Below are 23,380 nucleotides of genomic sequence, written 5' to 3' on the forward strand. Positions count from 1 at the left end.
CAGCTGCCAGACTGAGGCAGTTCCAGCAGCATCTTTCAGCAGCACCAGCACACTCCTTGCACATGACCTGCTGTCACTGCAGGGTGATTTCTGTCTGCAGCTCTCTTGCAAACTGCTCTAAGTTGCTGGAGAAGACAATACAGCTAACTCACATAGAGATGTCCAGTGTCAGAGCAATGCAGGTGCATGCTCCTGGCCTTTCTCTGGAGGAGGAAGAGAAGAAGCACCAGATGCTCCTGCTCCTCCCTGGCTCAGTTGATGAAAGTGTATTTGAGGTGGATGCATGAAGTCCTGGCTGGTTTGCTACTCGCAGCAAAAGCATATGGCCATAAAGTCATCAAGAAAGCAAAGAACTGCTACCATGATAATCATAAGCTCCATCCTTCTATCCTTTGCTTTTTCTTTCCCCACTCTCCTTTTTTCTCTTTTCTTTCTAATTAAAAAGTCTTTATAAGATATCAGCAAGAGCAATGCAGACAGGTAGGCCAGATTTTGGATTGGCAACTCACACACAGCATTGATTCAGATCTTATGTATTCTTGTACTACACATTCCTTTCCCATGTCTGTAAATTTTAAAATCCTTACAGTCTAAAAAAAAGTAGAAGTGTTTACTTCATTTCTTATTTGGAAAAAAGAAATAAAATGCTGCCTGCAAGAGAGTATTTTTTTGGGGGGACAGACTATGCTTTTCTCAAAGTAACAGAAAACAAACTTATACATACTTTACTGAAAGTGCCCACTAAAAACAGCCATGCAAAGTGGACCTTTATCCCAACAAATATATGGTGTCAATAGAAACTTCATGTTCATGGAGCACAATCACACTCCACCTAATATTGAAGAACCACTGATCAATCCATCAGTACAAACAGCCCTTGGCTATAATTATTGCCAAAATCATTTTCCTGAGTAGGGATAAAGAGGTGTTTGTACAGCAGCAGCAGGCCATAAATAGACAGCATGTGTCCTTGGCAAATCCACATTCCACTCTGCTCACAAGAGCCTGCGGAACATCAGCTGACAGAGTGAGAGGCCAAAACTGGGCTATTCGGACACACGATTTCCCCTCTGTTCTTTGTGAACCTGACTGCATGTTGCTCTTTATGGTTTTTTCACACTTGATCCCCATTATACTCACAAAAAAAGGTAAAACCCTGTATAGTTTTTGAATTCTGTCTACAAGATTTATCAGTCGCGTTTGGGCTTAAAGCACATGGGTCCTTTTTAAATGAGTTGCCTTTACTTGTGGCAGGTATCCCCCAGTAATCATGTCACAGTACATTTAATTAAACTATTCAGTCCTCGGAGTTTCCCCACCACAGAAGGCAGCAGTGGAACTAAACTGGCAGGAGGGCTCTACTCCCTAAGTCCTCTACCTGCTCCAAGGAAACCTACACAGTGGGGCCCACCTATTGCATTTATTTTTCTTGGAACATATCTGTTCAAAAATTATTTAAGCACACCAATTTTACTGCTGTTCCCTGCAGCACAAGTGACAGGAAGAAGCACAAAGCAGACTAGTTGTCTCCATTCTAATTGTGGCAGGAGCAGAAAGGTTTCCCAGCAACTGGTCTGTGCAGCACTGGCCACTGGAGCCTCCCAGAGCTGGCACCAGCAGAGATTTACTGCACACATGCCTGCACAGTAACCATACCAGCCACTGGAATAGCAGCAGGCATCCCTTTGGAACTCAGAACAAATGTTCATTTAAATAAAAGTAATGTTACAGCAAGGCTGTTTCACAGAGATTTTTACCTACAAGCAAAAGGTCTGCCTACTCAAAGCAATGCTGTACCATATTCTTCCCTGACTTTAAATACACTGCCACACTCTTAGTGGCAATTTAAAGAAAAAACAAATCTAAAGAAAAAACAAATCTGCTCCCTACAGGATCAAAGTATTTTGAAGCAGAAAGTAAGTATATGTATGAACACACATGAATACCGTTACATGTATATTTAAGTAAAACATGTAAGTTTTACATACATACAACCTTCACTGTCTAACAAAATTAAGGACAGAGTAGTATGAGCTGTGTAGTTCAAGACAAGTGTGAAAAAGTTCAATACAATATTGGGCAGGTCTGTCTCAAAGAGCCTATATCCCTGTGCAAGATCAGTGTTGTAACTCTCTAGGGATGGGGAAGAACACAGTAAATTGTCCTTGGAATTAAAATAAACAGCTTGAATATGAATGCAGGTAGTCAGCAAGAAATGTTAATTGTCAGTTCACTGATGCAAAGACCTTGAGAAGCACCATCCAGAGTCACTCCTCACTGACTTTTCTTTCAAGTGCTCTTAACACCCACAGAGGTAACAAAAGGGGGATCTGATATGCCTCAAGACTTCAATAATACTTCAAGACAGACATCATCAGTTCTTCACTCACTCTCACTTTTTGGTTTGTTTTGGTTTTGTGTTTGTTTTTTTCCTATATATGTACCAAGAGAAAACAATTTATCATGTACATGTTTACTCAAGAAATACAGAGTATTCTATCAAAGCAAAATTGCTGAAGGAAATTTTCAATCTTCTTTCTAACAATCTTTTTTTTCTAAATCTCTATTTTCTGGTACTGTTTCTCAGGATTTATTTACAATGTGAAGTTAAACAATAGCATTATATTAACATGCCTGTACCATGAGGATGCTCAATTTTAGCAATCACTTTATTTATGGCAGCATCATATCCAACTAGTAATCCACAGTATCACAGAATACCCAGAATTGGAAAGGACCCCCAAAGATTATTGAGTCCAATTCCTGGTCCTGCACAGGAGCCACCTCAAGAATCACATGATGTGCCTGACAGCACTGTATGAAAGCTTCTTGAACTCTGCCAGGCTTGGTGCTCTGACCATTTTCCTAGGGATTCTGTACCAGTGTCCAGCCACCCTCTGGGAAGAAGAATCTTTTCCTAATATTTAATTTGAATTTCACAGCTTCATGCACTGTTACCGCAGAGAAGATATCAGTGCCTGCCCCTCCTCTTCCCCTCACAGGGAAGCTGTAACTGCAGTGAGGTCTCCCCTCAGTCACCTCCAGGCTGAACAGACCAAATGACCTCAGCCACTCCTCACAGCTTCCTCTTAAGGTCCTTCACCATCTTTATTACTCTCCTTTGCACACTCTCTGATAGTTATCTATGTTTTTTATATTGTGGTGCCTGAAATTGCCCTCAAGGGCTCAAGGTGAGGCTGCCCCAGTGCAGAGCAGAGCAGGACAATCCCCTCCCTTGCCTGGCTGGCCATGCTGTACCTGATGTCCCCCAGGACAGGGCTGGCCCTCCTGGCTGCCAGGGCACTGCTGATTCACATTCAACTTGCCACTGACCAGGACCCAGGTCCCTTTCTATGGTGCTGCTTTCCAGCATCTCATTCCCCAGTACATCCAGAATTGCTCCATCCCAGCTGCCGAATCTGGACAGGTTACTGTGAAATGTATCAAAATCTTTCATGAAGTCTAAAAATATCACATCTACCCAGCTAGATGGGTAACCCTGTCATAAAAGCAAATTAAGTTTGTGAAGCAGGGCTTTCACCTCATGAACCTGTGCTGGCTGTGCTATTCTCCAGGTGTCTTTCAATATGTTCCAGAATAATGTTATGGCTCCATAATTTTACCAACCACTGTAGTGAATCTGACAGGCCTTTAGTTTCCAGAGACACCCTTCTTGAAAATCAGGACAATGTTTGCCAGCTTCCAGACAAATGGAACCTCTTCAGATTCCCAAGATTGTTAAAAATCATTGAGAGAGATCTCATGATGATATCTGCCAGCTCTTGGATGAATCCAATCAGGTCCCATAGACCATCAGGCTGCAGCAGCAAATCCCACAAGTTCAGAGCTGAATAGAAGTTTATCATCCTCACAGCCATGGTCTTCCAGCTCAGGGCTCTGGGACCCCAAAGCACATCATTATCATTAAAAAACCAAAGTGAAGACAACATTAAATATCTATGCCTAGTCTGTGTCCCTGCTGGTAAGGTGACCATCCTCATCATGTAACAGGCTGATGTAATTTCTGGACTGCCATTAACATTATTGTCCATTAAAAATACAATAACCTGATGATTTCAGTGATGTCTATCCAGTTACTCTCCCACATGTTTACAGTCCTCTTATTCTGATGACCCTTTTATGCAATTGATTTCTCCACACACAGGCTTTCACAACACTGAGGCATACAATTTCGACATCTTTCCTCTTATCACTGAACACACCAGCCTCTGCTCTCTTTCTTCCCTTCTACCTTACCCTAGTACTTTTTCTATTCTCTGTGCACAAATCTACTTCAGTTTAATATTCTCAGCCTTCAGTCAAAAATTCTTTCCCATGGTATTTCTCCCATTAAATGTTGGGAGAAATGAGCCTATTCATTATAACCCCCAACAATTTCCCTACACATGATGCATTAAAATTGAATCACAGTCTAACAGTCTAGTCACAAAGCCCATGTTACACCACCCTCCGTGCAACAGGCATATACAAAACAAGCAAATCAAGCAAAGGCAGCAAGAGAAGTCCATCTGGAGTTGAATCAACTAATGGACATTAAGGATAATGAGAAGGGCTTTCCTGCATGTGCAGGGAAAAAAAAAAGACTGAGAAAAACATGAGCCCACTGCTGAACGGGGCAAGGAACCTGGTGACAAAGAACATGCAGACAGCTGTGGTACTCACTGCCACCTTCATGTCAGTCTTTACTGAGACTTGCCTTTAGGAATCTCAGGTCCCCCAGACCAGTGGAAAAAGGAAACCCTACCCTAGCTGGAGGAGGATCATATTAGGTACCATTTAAATAAATTTGGCATATGCAAGTGTGTGGGGAAACTGTCTAGTGTTGTTGTGAGGCCACTTTCAATTATCTTTGAAACATCCCAGTGATCAGGGGAAGTTCCCGAGGACCTGAAAGAAACAAATGTTACTCCTATCTTCAAGAGACAGGATCCAGAGAACTACAGGCTGGCCAGCTTCATCTCCATCCCTGAGAAAGTAATGTAAGAAAAACTCCTGGAGATTATTTCACAACACATTATGGGCGAAAAGGTGATCATGAGAAGTCAGGAATCATGCCCAACCAGACTTGGTAGCTTATCCAATGGGATGACTGGCTTCATGGAAGAGGGGAGAGAAATAGACATTGTGTATCTTGATGTTAGCAAGGTTTTCAACACTGCATCCTATAAAATACTTGCTGATGAACTGATGAAGTATGGGTTAGATAGACAGTGCAGTAGACTGAAAACCGGCTGGAACTGTCAAGCCCAGAAGGCTGTCATCTAATGGCATGAAGTACAGCTTTGAGCCAACCCACTGGTAATGTACTCCAGCACTTGATATTAATCAAATGTCTTCATTAAGGGCCTAGATGATGGGTTCAACTGTACCCACAGCATGTTTACAGGTGATATAAAACTGTGAGGCTGGTGGCTGGTACCACTCCACAGCGACCTTGAGATACTGGAGAAATGAGCCAAGAGGAGTCCCATGAAGTTCAGCAAAAAGAAATGCTAAGTCCTGCACACAGGTAAGAAGTAAGCCCAGACACAAGTTTATTTGGGAAGCCAACTGGCTGCAAAGCAGCTTTGCAGAAAAGGACAGGGAGGCTCTGGCGGACACCAAGCTGAATGTAAACCAGCAATGTGCCTTTGCAGCAAAGATTGCTCACAAACTCCTGGGCTGCAGAAGAAACACCACTGCCAGCATGCCAAGGCAGCTCATCCATCTACTCAGCCCTGACTAGCCAGCTCTGGGCTTCCCAGTACAAGAGAGACATGGAAATACTGGAGCAAATCCAGTATGAATGTGATGAAAGGCTTGGACATGTGACACAGAAGGAGAGGTTGAGCAAGCTGGTACTGTTCAGCTGGGAGAAGAGATGGCTTGGACCTAAATATCTAAAAACACTTGATAGGAGGATGAAAACAAACAAGAAAAGACAGAAACAGACTTTCCCTAGTTGTATCCAATGAAAGGACAAGAGCCAACAAGCACAAAATGAAATACAGGAAATTCCATTTTAAACATAAGAAAATAAACTTGTTAACTACAAGAGTGGTTGAATACTGGAACAGAGTTGCCTGAAGAGACTGTGAAGTGTTGTTCCTTGAAGATAGTCAAAACCCAACTGGACAAGGTCCTGAGCAAGCTGCTCTAATTGACTGTGCTTTGAGCAATGGGTTTAGATTAGATACTCTCAGAGGACTGTTCCAATACCTCAGAAATTCTATGATCCTATGAATATTAATGTATTCAAACTTTGAGCTTGTATTGGACTGATTTAATTTAAAAGCATTTTTGTCTAAGAGATTAGCAACATGTTGAATGCTACCAATTAACTCTTAAAGATCAGGGTGCTGCCAAAGACATTCAGGTAAATTTGCATTAACACTACAAATATTTTCCGAAAGAATAGCTTATTAATGTTAGGAAAAAAACTCCTGCTGTTACCGCTGGGCATTTGTTCTTTTACTTAAGGTATTTGTCAGATACCTGAGAACAGAAGAAATTGTCAACAACAAAGGGCAAACTAATTTTTCACAAAAAATCTTTCATGTCATCCCAAAACTGACAATAAAGTCTTGCTGAAAAGAGACTTTTTAACTGCCCCAAACCAAGGTCTGATAGACACAAATGCAAACACTCAATTTGGAGTGCATAATACCTCACTGAAATTTGGCAGAAATGCAAATAAGGTCTTTGTCTTTTCTCGTCTCTAAGGAAAATGTTCTGATTATACTAGAACTTAAAGGAAAGACAGTTTCATCTAATAAAAAGACTCTAATTGCCCATCTGTTAAGTGGAACAGCTTTTATGGAGCTTTGAGTTTTATGTTGTATGGACAAATGCTTTAATCACACTTTTCCTGATCTGTGCAGGATAAAGTACACATTTCAAATGCAAGACTGGAAATATTTTCTGAATAGACAGCCCTGGTACACACCTGCACATGCAACAGACAAATTTTCTCAGAAGGTCAGCATTATTTCAGAATAAGCTTCCAATTTAATACAAGTACAATACAGGTCACGCAAGTGTTTAACATCACAGAAGTATGCGGGAATGATTTGGATTGACAACTCAAGTACTGAACAAAAAAGAAAGCCTCTATCTTGGAAAAACATTAAACCAGGTAAGAACATTCCCATTTCTGTCATGAACACTGACATGGAGCTATATGTCACACAGATTAGTAATTACTCTTTCAATGTCTTACCAATCAATTAAATAGATGTCTGGAGTTAAGTTATTTTTTTTGAAGTGGGCAAATAACTTTGGCAGATTTTCTTCAAAAAATACCTCAAATGCAGCAAAGTAAGTCAACATCTGAGAAAATATAACAGGGAAAAAACAAACAGTTAGCTGTGTTATTAATAAGCTTAAATGTAGGATTAACACTCTTCTAAAATAGGATCAATAAATTACATGATACTATAAAGAGCTAAGCATTTACATAAAAGGCAGCATCTGCAAGCACTAAGCATTTAAGAGCCACTCTATATATGATTCTCATACTAAACAATGTAACATTTTCTTTGGGTCTTGGCCAGCTTCCTTTGGAAAGAAAAACACCAGCAGGAGAAAAGTTTTTGGCTGATTTTTCAAAATAATTATAACAGAATGGTTTTATGCTTGTGGCAGTAATTTAATATTATTGAATAAAATCCAAGACCCAATGGAACATAATGAAATACAAAACTAAAACAATATTAATACTCCACAGCAACAATGAAGAGTCCAGTATATTCCAGTCATAAATCACAATCTAAGCTATTCTAGCAGTCTAATACCAACATAATACCACACATTCTACATTTAGACAATAGGCATTTCTTTTGCAAAAAGGAAGACATGAATTTCACACAAAAAATTCAAAGACTGGGACAAAACATCTATGCAAGATAAACAGTTCTTAAATCTCTGACATCATAACCCTTGAACTTCATTGCTTTAAACACAAAGACTTCTATGCTATTTTAGAATTGAAGTATTTTGTCAAATTTCATAACAGAAAACATGTTAAAAATATCTTCCAATTCAAGTAAGAGTTAAAAACAAAACATTATTTAACCACTGTCCCTGATACTACAGGGAGAAAAGTTAAGCAAAGTTCTTGAATGATTCAGTAATACAAATCTCAATAAAAGCAATAAAGAAAGGCAGTGATTTCTTCAAAGTATGACTTGCAACAGCATACTTCTCCCCAAAACATCACGAGAGTAAACGGAAAAGGAATCCTTTTGGAGACTTTGCGTGAAATTCTTTTAAAGAATGAATAGTTTATCTCCCAGGTCTTTTTAATGTCCTTATAGAAGCATTTCCCATTTCCTCTGAATGAAGTGACAGATAGTGGTCTGTCACTGTTCATGAAAGTAGTCAACCACCTGAGCCTGGTTGTCAGAGGCAATCAGATGGTGCATGCTAGAGAAATAACTGAAGTTACTGAAATCTCTGAACCATAAGTTATAGAGAAACAGCTTCATGTCAAACATGACACCAGAAATCCAGGAACGCACTTTAGAGAACTGCACCCCTGAAACAGCTTCCCAGTGTGGTTTTTAAATGTATGAAATCCAAGCATCTATGAGACTTGTAAGTCTAAAGAAGGAAGCAGGTAATGCATCAGATAGTCCTATTTCCAAAATAATCTGCTGGCACCACTGTAAGATAATTCTACTGAAGTTCCTACTTTCAAAAGTACTGCAGAGGCAGGACCTTACACATAAATGCTACAGTCATTTCTATTGATAGCAATCTGGGCAGCAGTACAAGTAGTTATTTTGATCAAATCAACATTCAACAAGACTTTTCCTTAGTGGTAATAAAAAAAATATTGTTTAACAAAATTAACCAACAAAAGAAGTCAAGATAAACCTGTATAAATTACTATTATTCACACAACTAACTTACACTGGTATTATTTTTTATTAATTTACTATACAACAAATCAGCATTTGCTTATTAAGCTGACACAAAAAGATGAGGATAGACTGCAGATTAGTATGTTCACCACAGAAAGCCAAAACTGTCTCACTCAAGTGCCACTAGTCCCTTTGAAATACTAGATGACATTTTCCTTGTGTTGTTAAATCATGGGTTTGCTTTCATGACATTAGTATTTCATGTATCACCATCTCTGCCCTCTGTAAGCACAGTTATCCCACAGTCCCTATTTGGCCAGGCTAAGAGAACTGAACAGCACTATCTGAAAGAATTGCAAACCCCACTAGCTCAGCTAAAAAAATATTTATCTTATTCTATCCAATTCAATTCCAAAACCATCTTCACACAAACCGTATTTACACAGTGAATGCATGAGCATGTCCTCCTCTTCCAAGTACTGTAATGGAGATAGCTGATCTGCTCCTAGCAATGCTGTCTGCCCTGTGGCACATTTTCCCATGGTATGAACTGATGAAATTCAGGGACTGAAAGGGAATACTTTTCCAGCAGGAATACTGATAGGATTTCTAGTGTCTACTTTTTAAGCAACAACAGGGACTGTTGTCATCATCCATGCTCTTGCTTTTTTTCTTGCATTTGAACTCTTAAGAGGTTGATCCTATTTTCATAGTGCTAAGAGGTGAGAAAGAAATACAGAATGCCATATATTTTACACAAAAATGCCTTTAAAGTAAATTAAAAGCACATTTGAGGAGATGTGTCTTATTTTGCTAGTGTACCTGCTGACGTGGAATTTTAGAGACTCTAGAGAAAATGAGGCGATCAGCTCCCAGTGAGAACTTGAGGGGTGAGAGGTTTCTTTCTCTGGAAAGCAGCCTGTGGGACTCAAACACAGCTGCTACAGGAAGATATGGAAAACCTGCTTCTCCCTGCAACAGTCTGTTTTTAGCAACCTATTAGCCTATGATAAAAAGTACTTTCAAGACACTTTTATTAAGGTGCTTTCAGCTTTCAACTGCAGTATTGTTGAAAACCACCTACATTAATAGTCTCATAACTATTCTCTGAGCATCATAAAATAGCTACTCAACAATTTCATTCACATGTCTTGTTCAAAAAGGTTGATAGGTGATCTTTGGTTGGGTTTGACTTTGAGGGATTCTGCATGTTGGGTTTTTTTTTTTTCTGTTGTTTTTATAAACAAAAAAAAAGTTGTGTTGATTTAAAATGAAGTTCTGATGTGTTAATTTGAACTAAACTCTGATTTCTTTCCCAAACCACGGAAATAATAGTTTTTTATTTTTTAAACTTTTCCTACACATTATCCACAGCGTGTTGATTACAGGATTTTTTGCATACTTACAAGGCCATGGTCCACACGGAAAAATGCCATCTGACAGGGCTTATTTAAAAGGTTAGAAAAAGCAATGAAGGCATCTGCAGTATCCAAGTTCAAGATCAATACAGCTGCTATGAACGACATGCCCTGCACCTGAAGAAAGGAGAAGTGTTACCCTTTAGCAGTAACTCTATTATATTGCCTCCTATTGTCCTCCTGTTCACTAGTATTTAATGCACTCACTGAGCTGCTGCATCTTGAGAATGTTCAGAAAAGTAGAACTTTTTAACCCACATGCCCCTTGATATCACATGTTCAGTGCATGGAAGCTAACAATTCCCATGCTGTCTTCTTTCAGAGACTCCAAGCTGAACTCCAAGGATCGGTTAGGTTGACAACACTTTCAAATATACAGAATAAAGATTTTTTTGAACAATAAGGTGTTTCAAAGTAATCCCTCTTCTCCCAGGGATGGGTCATCTCGATCCTTATTTGAGGAAAGCTGAACTTGAACCCTAGAGACAAAGCCTGTACTTTTATTTTTCAATAAATTACCAGCAGTTAAAAACAACTGCACTAAATCATTTGATAAACAAAACTACTCTAAGATTACACTCTTGTTTCATTTACCATAAGCTCATGATATTGTTCCCTTTCTCTACAAAGCCTGTTGTGGAATCCAGGCAAACCTCTCTCACCAGAGGGTGCAGTGCTGCCATTGCAAGTCACGTGGAGCGAGGTGTGTCATTCCTGCAAACCTGAGGAACAAGCTCCTTCCCAACACAACAGGTTGTTTCTGTGCCACATGAAGCACAGCAGCTGATCTGCCCTTTGTCTCATTTCCCAGGAGTCATGTTCAGCAGCTCTTGCCAAGCATTTTGCTCTACCTACAAAGTTGGAACATCCCCTCTCTCCACTTGCCTTGTCTAAAACTGCTCTCAATAACCCTGCTCTGCATACACAGACTAAATGAAATCCACTCAGCCCTCTCATAATCACTACTTCAAACACTATGATTGAGCTCATGTAGTTTCAATGGACATTGTTTTAGAGACTGCTCAAGAAACTCACAGTGCTACGGCACAGAAATGACAATCATTTCAATTCAACAGCAGTCTCAGTAAGACTAGTACTAACAATAAGTACATAACTACACCTTGTCTTTGATTCCAATTTTCAAATTACTCTTCAGAACAAATATGGATTTTACAATTACTTAACCTGTAAAAAGCTTGAATCCAGCAAAATAAATGTTATACACACTTCTCAAGCATGTACTGGCATAGAAAAAAGCCCATACAAACCCCTCCCCAAACCATTTAATACAGGTCTAAAAAATATTGCTCTCCCCACCCCTAAAAAATAAATTCTTCACTTACATAGCCTACATCAGGTCTGTAACAAGTATAGGCTCCTAAAATACTGTGCAACGTGTCATGGTAAGGACCACCCTATAATTAAACAAAAACAGCACAATACATCTGATTATACAACAAGCATGTTAAAAAAACTTTAGTGCTACAGATGGTCTCTATTACTGCTGACAAAGTAGCAGTAATACTCTTTCCCAATGTAGCTTAGAACAGCTGAACTACTGCAAATAATTTTAGCTTTAACAGAATGAAACAACTCTCCAAACCCCATTTATTACAAATACATACAGTTCATCCAATACATTGATTAGATATTAAATACTTATACAATAGGAATGCAAGCCTATGAGATTCCTTACAGGCCAGCAGCACTCTGGCAATAGTGCCAAGGAAGTAGAACAATAATGCAAACCACATAATTGTCTGAGACTGGAGGCAAAAGTCAACCGAAGAAAACAGTCAAAACAACAACATGCCACAACACAAAAAGAGCATATTGAGAAGGACATGTACAGCTAAAAAGAATTTCACATTGCTGACTATTAACAGCTCCCATGTCTTACACTGAGTACTGTAAATTACTGAGAATTTCCAAAGGGAGAAGTCTTTTGCCTAAAAATGTTGATTTATCACAAATTTAAACTTTTTACAGGGCTGCTGAAAGCTGTGCATAGAAGGACAAAATCTGATTAACCTGAATCACTAAAGCACACTAAAACCATACATGCCAAATCAGTTTTGCATCAAGCTAAAAAAAGGCCAACCAGTCCCATTTGTTTGATATGTTCTCTCTCACTGTGTATTTATAACGAGCAATGCTGATTTCACTGACTTTGGAACAGTCACTTGCATCACTTCATCAAACAGAAACCAGCATGAACAATATTAGAAAAACCATAATGATTACCAAACAGTTTGGGGTTTTACATGCACCTTGATGTTACTCTCCTCTAGATTATTTCTAGTTTTCCAAAATCTCTAGGAACTTTATCCTCTCAAGACGTATGCTCCTTTAGAACTCAACAGCCTGTTCCAACCAAGGGACAGGCCAGATTACATAAACTTAATTTCCCCAACATTCCAAGACAAAAGTTAACATTGCTTACTTGCTGGAATATACAGAGGCTAGGAAATGTTCTTGAGATATCCAGTTTTATTAACTCCAAGCTTGCCTCCCTGTCAGCTGCAGAAAACCCAGCATCTGCAAAAGCCGAAGTTACTACATTTATTACAAACATTCAGTGAACATTCACTCTTGCTTTTATTTTCCAACAAGGTTTACCCTTTGCACAGTTCATGTATTTTGCACAGTTCATGTATTTTGATGTGAATGCTAGGGAATAAGGCTACAGAAAGAACAATTTCCCAGTTCAGCAGACAGGCTCAGCAGAAAGTATGTCCTGACCTAGAGCAACCCTACAGTGCCCAGTGACCCTCAGTATGTTTTGAAGCAAAATGGGTAAAGATACAGGGCAAGGCAGATCAGGCACTTTTCCCATATCTGCTGACAAATCACTGGACAGATATAAGCCTGTTGACTTGTGATCTCTCATCACCAACAAGGCTTCCCAGTGGATCCCGAAGTAGCTGCCTCTGTGAAAAAGCTGTGGTGGAAGAGAGAAGTCCTAAAGTGGCAGCCTGTGATGGATGCCACCTATCTCTACTACTGTGAAAGCTCTCCTTTCAGCTTCATGTTTATTTAGCCTTTGTAGATCTTGTAACTGATACTATAATACACTCTCCATAACTGAAACAGATCCTGTACCAAGTATATTTCTACAGCATTTGTTTTCATTCTGGTATCAAGATGTCTTATTGATATTGTCTGCTCTGTCTAGTTGGGAATTACCTACTGCTGTTTACTGAGCAAGCTGTCAATAGACAATAAGCATCAATCACATGAGCATCTACACTCCAAAAAATAAAGTGCAAGAGGAAGCAGGAAACATACTAGGTGTTATCTTATTTAAGATATAAACAATCTCAAGGGAACAAAGTGGGAATTTCCAATCAAAAATATTTTTTCTGCTTATAAATGCCAATATGTAATGTTGTCCTTTTCTTTTCCCTCTGTTCAGTATAATTACGTACTTGAAGGCAATTTCAATAATTTGCATGTAGTTTCCTAATCTCTCAAAAACAGTCAACTCTTCCAATTAGTAAATCTCAAACTACTTCATCTGCAAAAAACACCCTGCTGCTTTCTGAAACACGACAATGACTTGACCTCAAAGTTGCAATACAGGACTAAAATGCAATTTTCTGCTCTAACCTGAGGTGCGATCCCAAAATTATAGATGCAGAAAAGTATTTTAGTGTTGCAATTCCAGTGACAATCCCCAAATTATGATTTGTACTTTTCCTACATATTTGCTTCAAAGTAAGTGTGTTTTGTACTACACCAGAATTTCACTGAGAAAAATGCAGCTATTCATTGCTTTCACAAAAAGACATTTTCTTTTTACCAGAACATCACTTTATAGCTGATTTTTTGTTGTTGTTTAAAATATGTGATTTCATTTTAAGGAACTAGTTTACAAAATATCTGATTCTGTAACACAGCATAAATCACTTACAACAAGCATACCTTCACATTCTACTTCTGGCCCTCCTGTACTAAGTGATCGCCACTTCTCTTTGGCACGAGCCAGGCAAATATCATATAGTTCTGGAAAAAGAAAAACACAAAACCAAGTCCTCTATTTGTACAGGTTCACATCTACTAACCACCCACCACATGGGCAATGCTGCCTGAGGCATTAACACTAGCAGAACTTCTGAGTTAGAAGTTTTGGAAGCTGTGTTCCACTCACCTGTAACTTCATATTAAGTGAAAAGGAAAGATAATCTAAGCTGCATTTTAGATTCAAATATTTGCTTTTTCTTGCAGAACACTGATGTTCAAAATTACAGTCCGAATGGATAATTAGGAAATCTAGCAAATTATGTCAGGTAAATAGGCAATGCACAGAAAAGCAGCACAATACAGTAGGAGTACAGGCTGTCTACCACATTTCCATGTTGGAATTAATTACATAAGTTAGTCTTTCAGAGCTGAATTTTTCTGTACTCAGAAGTACTAGATTATTTCTATTTTCACAAATCAAAGTACAAATCTTGCCAGGGGCCTGTTAATCTCTTACAAACCTGTTGTCTTACTTCAAATCGAAGGAAGCACACTATACACATATTCATATGCATTTCAAAATTAACAATTTTATGTTTCAAAAAGAAAAAAAAATTGAGTCACTAGTTTGTCCATCTCCATCCAACATCAAAGCAAGACACAGTGACAGCAATAAACAATTCTCAGCATAAAACTCAGAAACAATTCACAGCAGCAGTCCTAGAAAAGCTACAGGATTAAAAGACACTATTTTTGAACAAAACACATCAAAGCAGCACAAAAAAAAGCATAACTAGGTAACATTTCCTCACACCCACACCACAACAAATACAAGAATGTCCCCTTGCTATTTCACTTCGTAAGAAACGTCAACAAAACAGCAGCCTCACCATGGGTGATGTTTAACTCGTTTCCAATTGCCAAGCTCCAGACTTTGCCTCTCACGCTTGGTGGAATGCCCTGCCACCACAGCTCTCGGACTTTACGCGAACAACACCTGTTTAAAGTAAAACAGGTTATTCCAAGAAATATTTCCTTGCCAGCTGAATTGCAAATATATCATCCTATCACTGCTGATGGGATTCCAAAATGAACATCAACGGCCCAAGAAGTAAAACACAATTTGCGCTATACCCATTCTTTAGTACTATAGTACTATTTTGCTTTGAACTGCAAAGGAAATCTTTCTTCCTTCCAACGTAACAGCTTTATATTGACAGAAGCACAGCAATCCCAATACGCATAATCTGCAGCCACACTTGATTAGCAAAAATCACAGGGAAAACAGAAACAAATGGAAAGGAAGTCCACACCTTTGGACTTCCTTTGCCGCTGCCTATGCTAAAGACTGGACAGCTCCATAAAAGACTAAATACAGGAACAAGTTATGGAAGTCTATCCTCTGCCCTCTGCCGTCACCCTGATCTGCGAAGACATGCAGCTTCCCACCTATCTTTGCAGTTCTGTGCCTCTGGAAAAATGCATAAAGATGTGACAAGGATTAACTTTTAGGTGGGAGCTTGCAAGACATTTTAACAGAAAACAGGCTTTGAAATAGATGCCACTGATATTCAGCAATCTGAGAGCCCAGGAAGAGCAACAAAATAGCACCTAAGCACCAATGAAAAGCAGTAAAACCACAATAATACATCTATCTTTCAGCAGATTCCAAAACTGAAAATGTAAAACAGTGAATACATTGGGGAATTTCTGCATTTATAAACAAAGGAAAAGGTGACCTAATATTTACAGCAACCATGACAGATGCATCTTTAAATACTGAAGACAAGCATGTAAATCTACAACTTGTTTAGACTTAGTTTATTACACTTCAGTCCTCCAGAAACATATTTTCCAACAAATTCTGCCCAACTCTTTAATATATAATATCAGGATAACTTAATTCCATTGTTAAGCAAATTGCAATTCTGAGTGCTGTTGGTTTATAATTTATGTTGTTGTGGTGGTTGTATTTGGAGTGCTGAGGGCTATTTTTTTTAAGATGACTAGCAAAGACCACCAAGGTAATTTATCAAATACCCGTGCCATGTCTTTGAAGGAAATCTTCTATCACTTATTTATAATAACTTTTCCCCTATTTCTCTTTCCCATCATTTGATTACTCCAGCATGTATACCATTCTAGAATTAAAGAGGCTTCATAAACCATTTGTTCACATACCTCAATCTACACTGATATTACATTAACAGCTCAGTCAAGGAAAGCCAGTTTCTGATAAATGGATGATGTTCAAGTACTATGCCTTATGCTTTTACATCCTCTACCACAGATCACTCCTCAGTGCTTCAGTTTCTGAGTATCTTCAGCCTTCATTAAAGACAAGTAAGACTCAGCACTGCATCACTTCCAACCACCTCATAGAAATAAAGATGCTGCTTATTTCTTTTGTAACTGTTCAATAATGATTTTCTAACAAAAGTGTCCAAGACCATTTAATTATGCTTCCTAACTTTGCAACTTTTCTTCAGGATATATACTGTAATTTTTATTTAAAACTCAATATAACATACTATCTTACATAGTTTCCCAGTTGGGTAGGATTTCATTGTTCCAAGTTAAAACAGCATTGCCAATGCTGTCTTCCAGTTTACAGCGTTCTTCCAGTTGTTTCTTTCTCTTCTGGGCTTCTTTAAGCTCTGCAAAAAAGGAATTTTCTTTCTAAGTTAATAAAACCAGAAACTAAATATTCAGTTAGTCATGGCTATGCAACCATGTAAAGCACACTGTGTTCACCCTGAAGTACAGTGGACTGTTCGAATTCTGAAAAATTCCCAAGCACACAGCAACCTGAGCAGTGACTGCAAAAGTGAACAAAGAATGGCCTGGAACGATAAGTTTAATTTTCCACAGATAGGACAATGGGCATTGGATAATGTATGACTTCTTTGACTCTTCAAATCTAACCACACTACACTATTAACTTTGAAATAATATCTCAGACAGCCAACAGCCTCACCTAGTAGAACAGGTCAGAGTATTTCCTAAAGTCCCACCCCTTTTATAGCAGACTCAAAACTACATGCCAAATTAATACAAATTTTTGTTTTCATTCTTCTATTACAATTTAGGTAAACTGTCAAGAAATCACAAGAGCCACATTTTTGATGCTACTTCACATATGGATAATCTAAATGTTACACATCCCAAATGGAAACCTTCAGTTCACTAACAAGAAAACATATTTCATGTCTAGTTTAGATGTATTTTGCAGTTCTAAGTTATCACAGAGTATTTCTTCCTGCATTATCAATTACTGCTTTTACCACTGGAAAATTTGTTAAGACAAATGCAGGCAGTCTCTACAGCAAGACATGGGTGTGCCTTCACATGCTGCCTACAGTACGTGGGAGGAGGTGCTCACCCGGCAAGCAGAACTCACTGAAGAACAGCAGTCCCATGAACAAGGTCTTTGGAATGGACACATTTTACCTGATGGATCCACTTTAAAGCCCCACAGAAGCTGTGCCTGAGCAGAACCACAGCAACTGCATCATGATGTTTTGAGCTTTGATACAAGCTCTTTGCAAGCCTGCTGAAATGCAGGCTTTCAATTTTTCTCTAACCAACAAGAGGGTGTTTACAGTCTTTGATCTCCTGACCTCTCAACAATGTATGGCTCTGCAAAGCTGCTCATCTGGAGTGGCTTTAGGGAAAACGGGTTTGTCTTGGTATTTATCTGGACAGAATGACATACTCCAGTTCAATGAAGACAGCACAAAGACCTGGTCCATCACCTAACAGTCATCCCATTTTCCCCAACCCACCCACCCTATATGCAAAGAAAGAACAGAGAAACTCCTTTAGACTACACATACAGTAGCAGATATATTGAACGGGAGTCACATGAAGTTTGAACCTCACTGGTGGGTATATGATGTTCAAAATCACAAGAGGATACTTCCATTGTATCAGTATGTACAGTGTATGCAAGTAAGTCCTGTGTTCATATACCCTTTCCCTGTTTCATATGGTTCAAGGGTCTGGCCAGCTGGAAAAAAACATTTCCAGTAGCTCCCACTGGATGCAAAACCCAAGCCCAAATTATTATTGCAGTGCTTGTTTTTAATTAGAAAGCCCAGATGATCAAAAATATCAGCCAAAAGAAACCACAATCATCACCTGTATGCCATGTTCATGGTACAGTGTTACTAAGACACTTCTGTGAAAAATATCAAGAAATTATGAGGAAATCCTTGAGAAAGCTGTAAGTTTTAAGTGAGTGATTATCATATGAACACAACTGAACACATTTTCCTATGTGGAAAATTAGGTGTTTATGTACTACAGCCTGAACAGGTTGCTTCCAGCATAAAACTGACAAATATCCTACAGTTTTAAGTCCAGTCTTCACTTATTTGATCAACAATCAACTTCAATATGTTACTACATTTTTAAACCCACAAATCAATGTCACTCATTTAAAAGTTATGGACTGAAAAATTATTTCCTGCTGGATTAATTTTGTTTTCAGCTTGGGGCTGTGCTTTTCAACAAAATGACCTCTGCTCCTCCCTCTTGGGAGCGATCCTTCTTTGAGAGGAAGCAGAGATCTCTCACAATACAGAGCACAGACTGACACACAAGTGTATTCCAGGTTTAGAAACACCCCTATACTTTTCGCCTCTGAAGACAGGAAATTCCATCACCTCTCTTTTTTGCTTGAACCACCATTTCTTCGTATTGTTGCCTATGTTTCTGAGCTTCTTCTGCTGGTTTTGCAGGAAGGTTCCTAAAAAAATAATATTTACAGTTGGCATGACTGTCTAAATAAAATTCTAGACACTTCTAAATGAAAAGCACACTCTGCTTCCTGTCAAAATATCCAGTCAAAGAGCAGAACAACAGATCCTTGGAAAGAATCTTTTTTTGCCAGAGTCAGCAGAAGGGAAGAACACTGACCAGCTACGACTACGCTTATACACCAAATATGCTGAGTAATTTCCTTACATTTGGTAATTTCAGCATTTTTATTATTAAACCAACTGAACCCACAGAGTGATCTTCATAAAGAGAATATACTGGTATATACAAAACTGGCTGTTTTGGATTTGAACTGGTAAGATACAAGATTGTACCCTTTTTACTGTTCACCTTGTTTAAGGGTTACATCCACAACTTTCTTTACCCACACATAATGACCCCCTAACCCAGAGCCTTTTCCTGTCTGCTCTCCAAAACCCCATTTCTATTTTAAAGACTTAGCTCCTTTCCCTCTCTTCTAGAGCAACAAGTGGCACTGAAGTCATCCTCAATATTCTCCACTTATTAATAATAACAAAACATTTTGATTTGTGATTAAGGCTCTGCCGTACAAATGCATGTGTTCATATGTTGGAACACATGACCTTTCAGCTAATCACATTTGTAATTAACATAACCATATGTATTCTCTTACAACTACAGGATCAGCAAAACATCAAAACAGGAAATTACTATTTTGTTCTTCTGAATTGTAGAACACTGTATTTTATTCCTAGAACAGTTTATATCTTTGGTTAATAGTAAAGCTATGCAAAAATTATCTTTCTATTCCTGTATGGTGTCACACAGCCCCCAACATCAGCCCCCAACACCATAAACAGTTAGCATGCATTACTCTTCATGTAATCACAATGCCTGTAACATACACATAAGCATGTGATACAGGCCTATGAGTATTTTTCCAAATCAAAATTGTTATTAGAAAAAGTAAATTTTCACTTTGGTGAAATGTTGGTTTGTTAACCAGAGAGACCAATCTAGTCTTTTTCCAGTTTAATTTTGGTAAATTGATCTGCACCTTTTTTTTTAATTCAAATCTTTAGAAATTATGTAAGTTAGGGGAGTTTGGAAAGGAAAACAAGATTAAATAAGTCAACTATTGTTAACTTAAATCCTATCACACAATTATTGGCTCTATGTCTTAACATTGCCAACACACATATGAGATAGTGTTTAGTATCTATTAAAATTCAACTAATGCTTTTTCTGTGAGGCTAGAGACACTATGGAACATTCATTGATCTTTTACTGTGAAGTTTTACCTAAGCCCTACAAATGAGTGTGAAATCAAGAGCGGGCACTTTGAAAAAAAATAATCTCACTCCACTTTTCTGCCTGAAGTCTTAAAAAGGAAACTACTCAAAGACTAATAGATAAACATAAAAAAATAGTATACAAAGTGTAGGTAAACAATTGAAAAAAGATTCCTTAGTAAGAGTCAGATGACTGCACTGCTGTCCAGAGCAGTTTTCCCATTAGATGAAAGAAGTGATGCTTCAATTGTCTTCAATTTTAAAAATACCTTTCTGCTACAAGATCCTCACTCTATCAAAAGTAGGAAAGAAACCAAAATCTGAACATTCTCTTGCCATGTAACACTAACTCCATCTGTCCGAACACTGTACTACTCAGAATATCCCACAAAAAAAGAGATTTTTAACAGACAGGTTTTAAATACATAGATAAGATAGTACACTTTGTTTCCAGTTGTACATAATAAAGCCTGCTATAACAAATAATCACACTTACATTTCTCTACATCTCCTAATGTCTTGCCACACAGTCCATCAGGCAAGCCAGAAAGTTTAAGTAACCCTACAATTAGACTACTTTGATATGAGCCATTTTCATACAGGTTTGTTGATGAAAACACAGATCTATGTTATGCCAGTTCTTCACACCAATGCACAGCTATACTAAAAATGCAGATGTCATGCCCATAAAGCCAGCTCACATTCATAATCAGAAACTGACTAAGCATGACTGAAATTGTGTAATTCAGGAGAAAAACACAGTAAAGCAGCTGCCGGTAAATCACTTTGGAGTCAGTTTGCATATGCAAATATCTCCTTGCAGTAAAAGGTATGAAACAACTTATCAAGTGCTTGACAACCCTTAAAATGTGATGCTGAACTCGCTGCAGAGCAATCACTATACTGTTTCATTATTTATGGACGTGGTCTTTCTCTGTGTAAACAGGACACTCTATTCTTGCTTCTCAATTTCTTTAGCATATACCAGCTTTGTTTTTATGCTTCGGCTATCTCATGGAAAATAAAAATCCCTTAATCATGTTCAGGAGGTAGAATTACTCAAAATGAAAGCTCCGCTATCCTAATTAATTCCCTTTACAAAAAGTCATTGTTTTTGTTATAAAATAAGGTTCCTTCTGTTTGAATAATTTTTCTCATAATCACCCCAATTTCATATTCACAAGTCTGAAAAAATAAGAACTTTAGATTTTAAACTATCTGTTGAAGTTAGAGTAAGCAAATACACTCAGAAAATACTTGCTAGGTTTTAAAGAGACCCTCACTGTGGCACTTCCAAAACTTACGCTGGTCGGTCCTCTAAAATAAGTGCTGTAGTGGAGAGTGGTTCAAAATCAAGATTCTTCCTCACATTTTGTTTAGGAGAGAGTGGTCTCTCAGCTCGTCCAGTTTTTTCTTCATATTCCTAGAGAAGAAAAAGACAGGGAAATGTACAAGAGTGGAGAGCACCAAGAAGATGCACTTGAGAATTTAAAAAGGGATCTACAAAAGTTTTCAAGACAATGCTTTCACATCTCAGCCCTACTGCAGTCCCTTTGAAGCTTTTCAACCAGAGCAACCTCAACACTGAAAACACTGACAAAATTTATGTTCAGGAGTGAATCTTGATGTTTTATTTCCATTACTTCTGTTTGTAAAACATCTTAAGTGCCTCTGGCTGACTGCCTGCTTTTACAAAGTGTTACTAAGGAGTTTACAAACAACAGACACTATCTGAGGTACAAAAATAGGACTTATTTAATTTTTTTTTATTTACATGGTTTTGAAACTTAAATTAAAAATCACCACAAGCTCCATGTCTTAAAAACTGATTGTAAGTTTTCTCCTATGCAAGCTGTTTTCATATGCAACAGCTCAGCAGTGGGGAGAGAAAAAAGGGTTAAAATCAGTGTTAGAAAATACACATTTGATACAACGCCTTGGACAATCCTAAATCACAACAGAGTATAACATGTGTCTGTAATCAGACACTGACACACTGCAGCCAGACTGGAGCAAAAAGGCATTGAGATGTCAGGGTGTGGAGCAAGTGCTCTATGAAGAGAGGCCAAGAGAACCAGGCTTGCTCAGCCTCCAGAGGAAAAGGCTCTGTAGGGAGAGGAGGCAAGCACTGGGACAAGCTGCCTGAGATGTGACAGAACTCCCAACCTTGAAAGCATTCAAAGCTCAGGTGGATAAGCCCTGAGAACCTGGTTTAAGCAGACTCTGTCCTGAGAGGAGGGTTCACCTTCTACCTTTAAATACTGCATCACCCTGACCTATAGGGAGAGGACTTGGCATTTAAGTACCATTCTATTTTTACTTTTCCTACAAACACTAGTTTAAAACAATCTATACTAAAACCATGACCCAATGGGATAAAACAAACTTTACACAACTTCCATTTACTTCAGTGCTTTAAGTATTACAGCAAACATTAAATATGCAAAATATCAGTGATACCCAAATAAACATGGTCAAACAGTCCTAAGGAAAAATCACATCCTCATTATATGTAGCTACTTCTACATTCAACTTTATAATGATTCTTGCCACTTCCAAAACTCAAAGGCTTTAATGCACAGCTTTTTTTATATGACTTCTATTAAAATAAAATTTAGAAAAACACAAATGTACACTATCAATGAGCGCTATGAAGAGTGCTCCAGCCATAGACCTTTTCCTGCTAGCACAGAGTTCCTCAGATGGTACTGCTTCTTTCTCTCAGCCTAACCTGTCCTCTCATCAAAACTCCTTGGGCAATAGGACATGTCCAACACAATGAGTTGCTGTTCATTCAATGACTAAAACGGGATCCATGCCTTCCAGAAAGACTGTCTCCAATCACACCTTAAAAAAGGGATGAATGAAAACAAGACATGATGCAATGAATGTGGACCAACATAGCCTTGGTCTTCTACTCTGTGTTGTACAGTTCAATCTAGTTCAAAATACTTCTAGTTCAATCTAGTTCAAACTACTTCTGTGGGACTCACGGGTACAGGTCTGTGCAGCCCTCAGGACACAGAAAATCCCTATTTTTCCTTGTCTATTAACTGGACATTGCCTCAACAATCAATCCTATGATGACTACATTGCTGTA

The 23,380-nt window shown here is 38.4% G+C and overlaps 1 protein-coding gene across 2 annotated transcripts in view; it reads right to left on the reverse strand.

Moving 5' to 3' along the window:
* Positions 1-23,380, reverse strand: part of TBC1D14 (TBC1 domain family member 14) — a 65,115-nt gene that overhangs the window by 7,127 nt on the left and 34,608 nt on the right. The window contains exons 4-12 of one of the 2 annotated variants that reach the window (XM_021550777.4): positions 21,585-21,703; positions 18,913-18,995; positions 16,785-16,902; positions 15,136-15,242; positions 14,207-14,287; positions 12,726-12,820; positions 11,626-11,697; positions 10,271-10,399; positions 7,220-7,329 (exon numbers count right to left, since the gene is read on the reverse strand). In XM_021550777.4, coding sequence (XP_021406452.3) covers positions 7,220-7,329; positions 10,271-10,399; positions 11,626-11,697; positions 12,726-12,820; positions 14,207-14,287; positions 15,136-15,242; positions 16,785-16,902; positions 18,913-18,995; positions 21,585-21,703 — 914 coding nt within the window. The remainder of the gene's footprint in view (positions 1-7,219; positions 7,330-10,270; positions 10,400-11,625; positions 11,698-12,725; positions 12,821-14,206; positions 14,288-15,135; positions 15,243-16,784; positions 16,903-18,912; positions 18,996-21,584; positions 21,704-23,380) is intronic. The other variant, XR_014954698.1, reaches the window with a different exon arrangement.

This window comes from Lonchura striata, chromosome 4 (assembly GCF_050655825.1).
Source record: "Lonchura striata isolate lonStrDom1 chromosome 4, ASM5065582v1, whole genome shotgun sequence".
Classification (NCBI taxonomy): domain Eukaryota; kingdom Metazoa; phylum Chordata; class Aves; order Passeriformes; family Estrildidae; genus Lonchura; species Lonchura striata.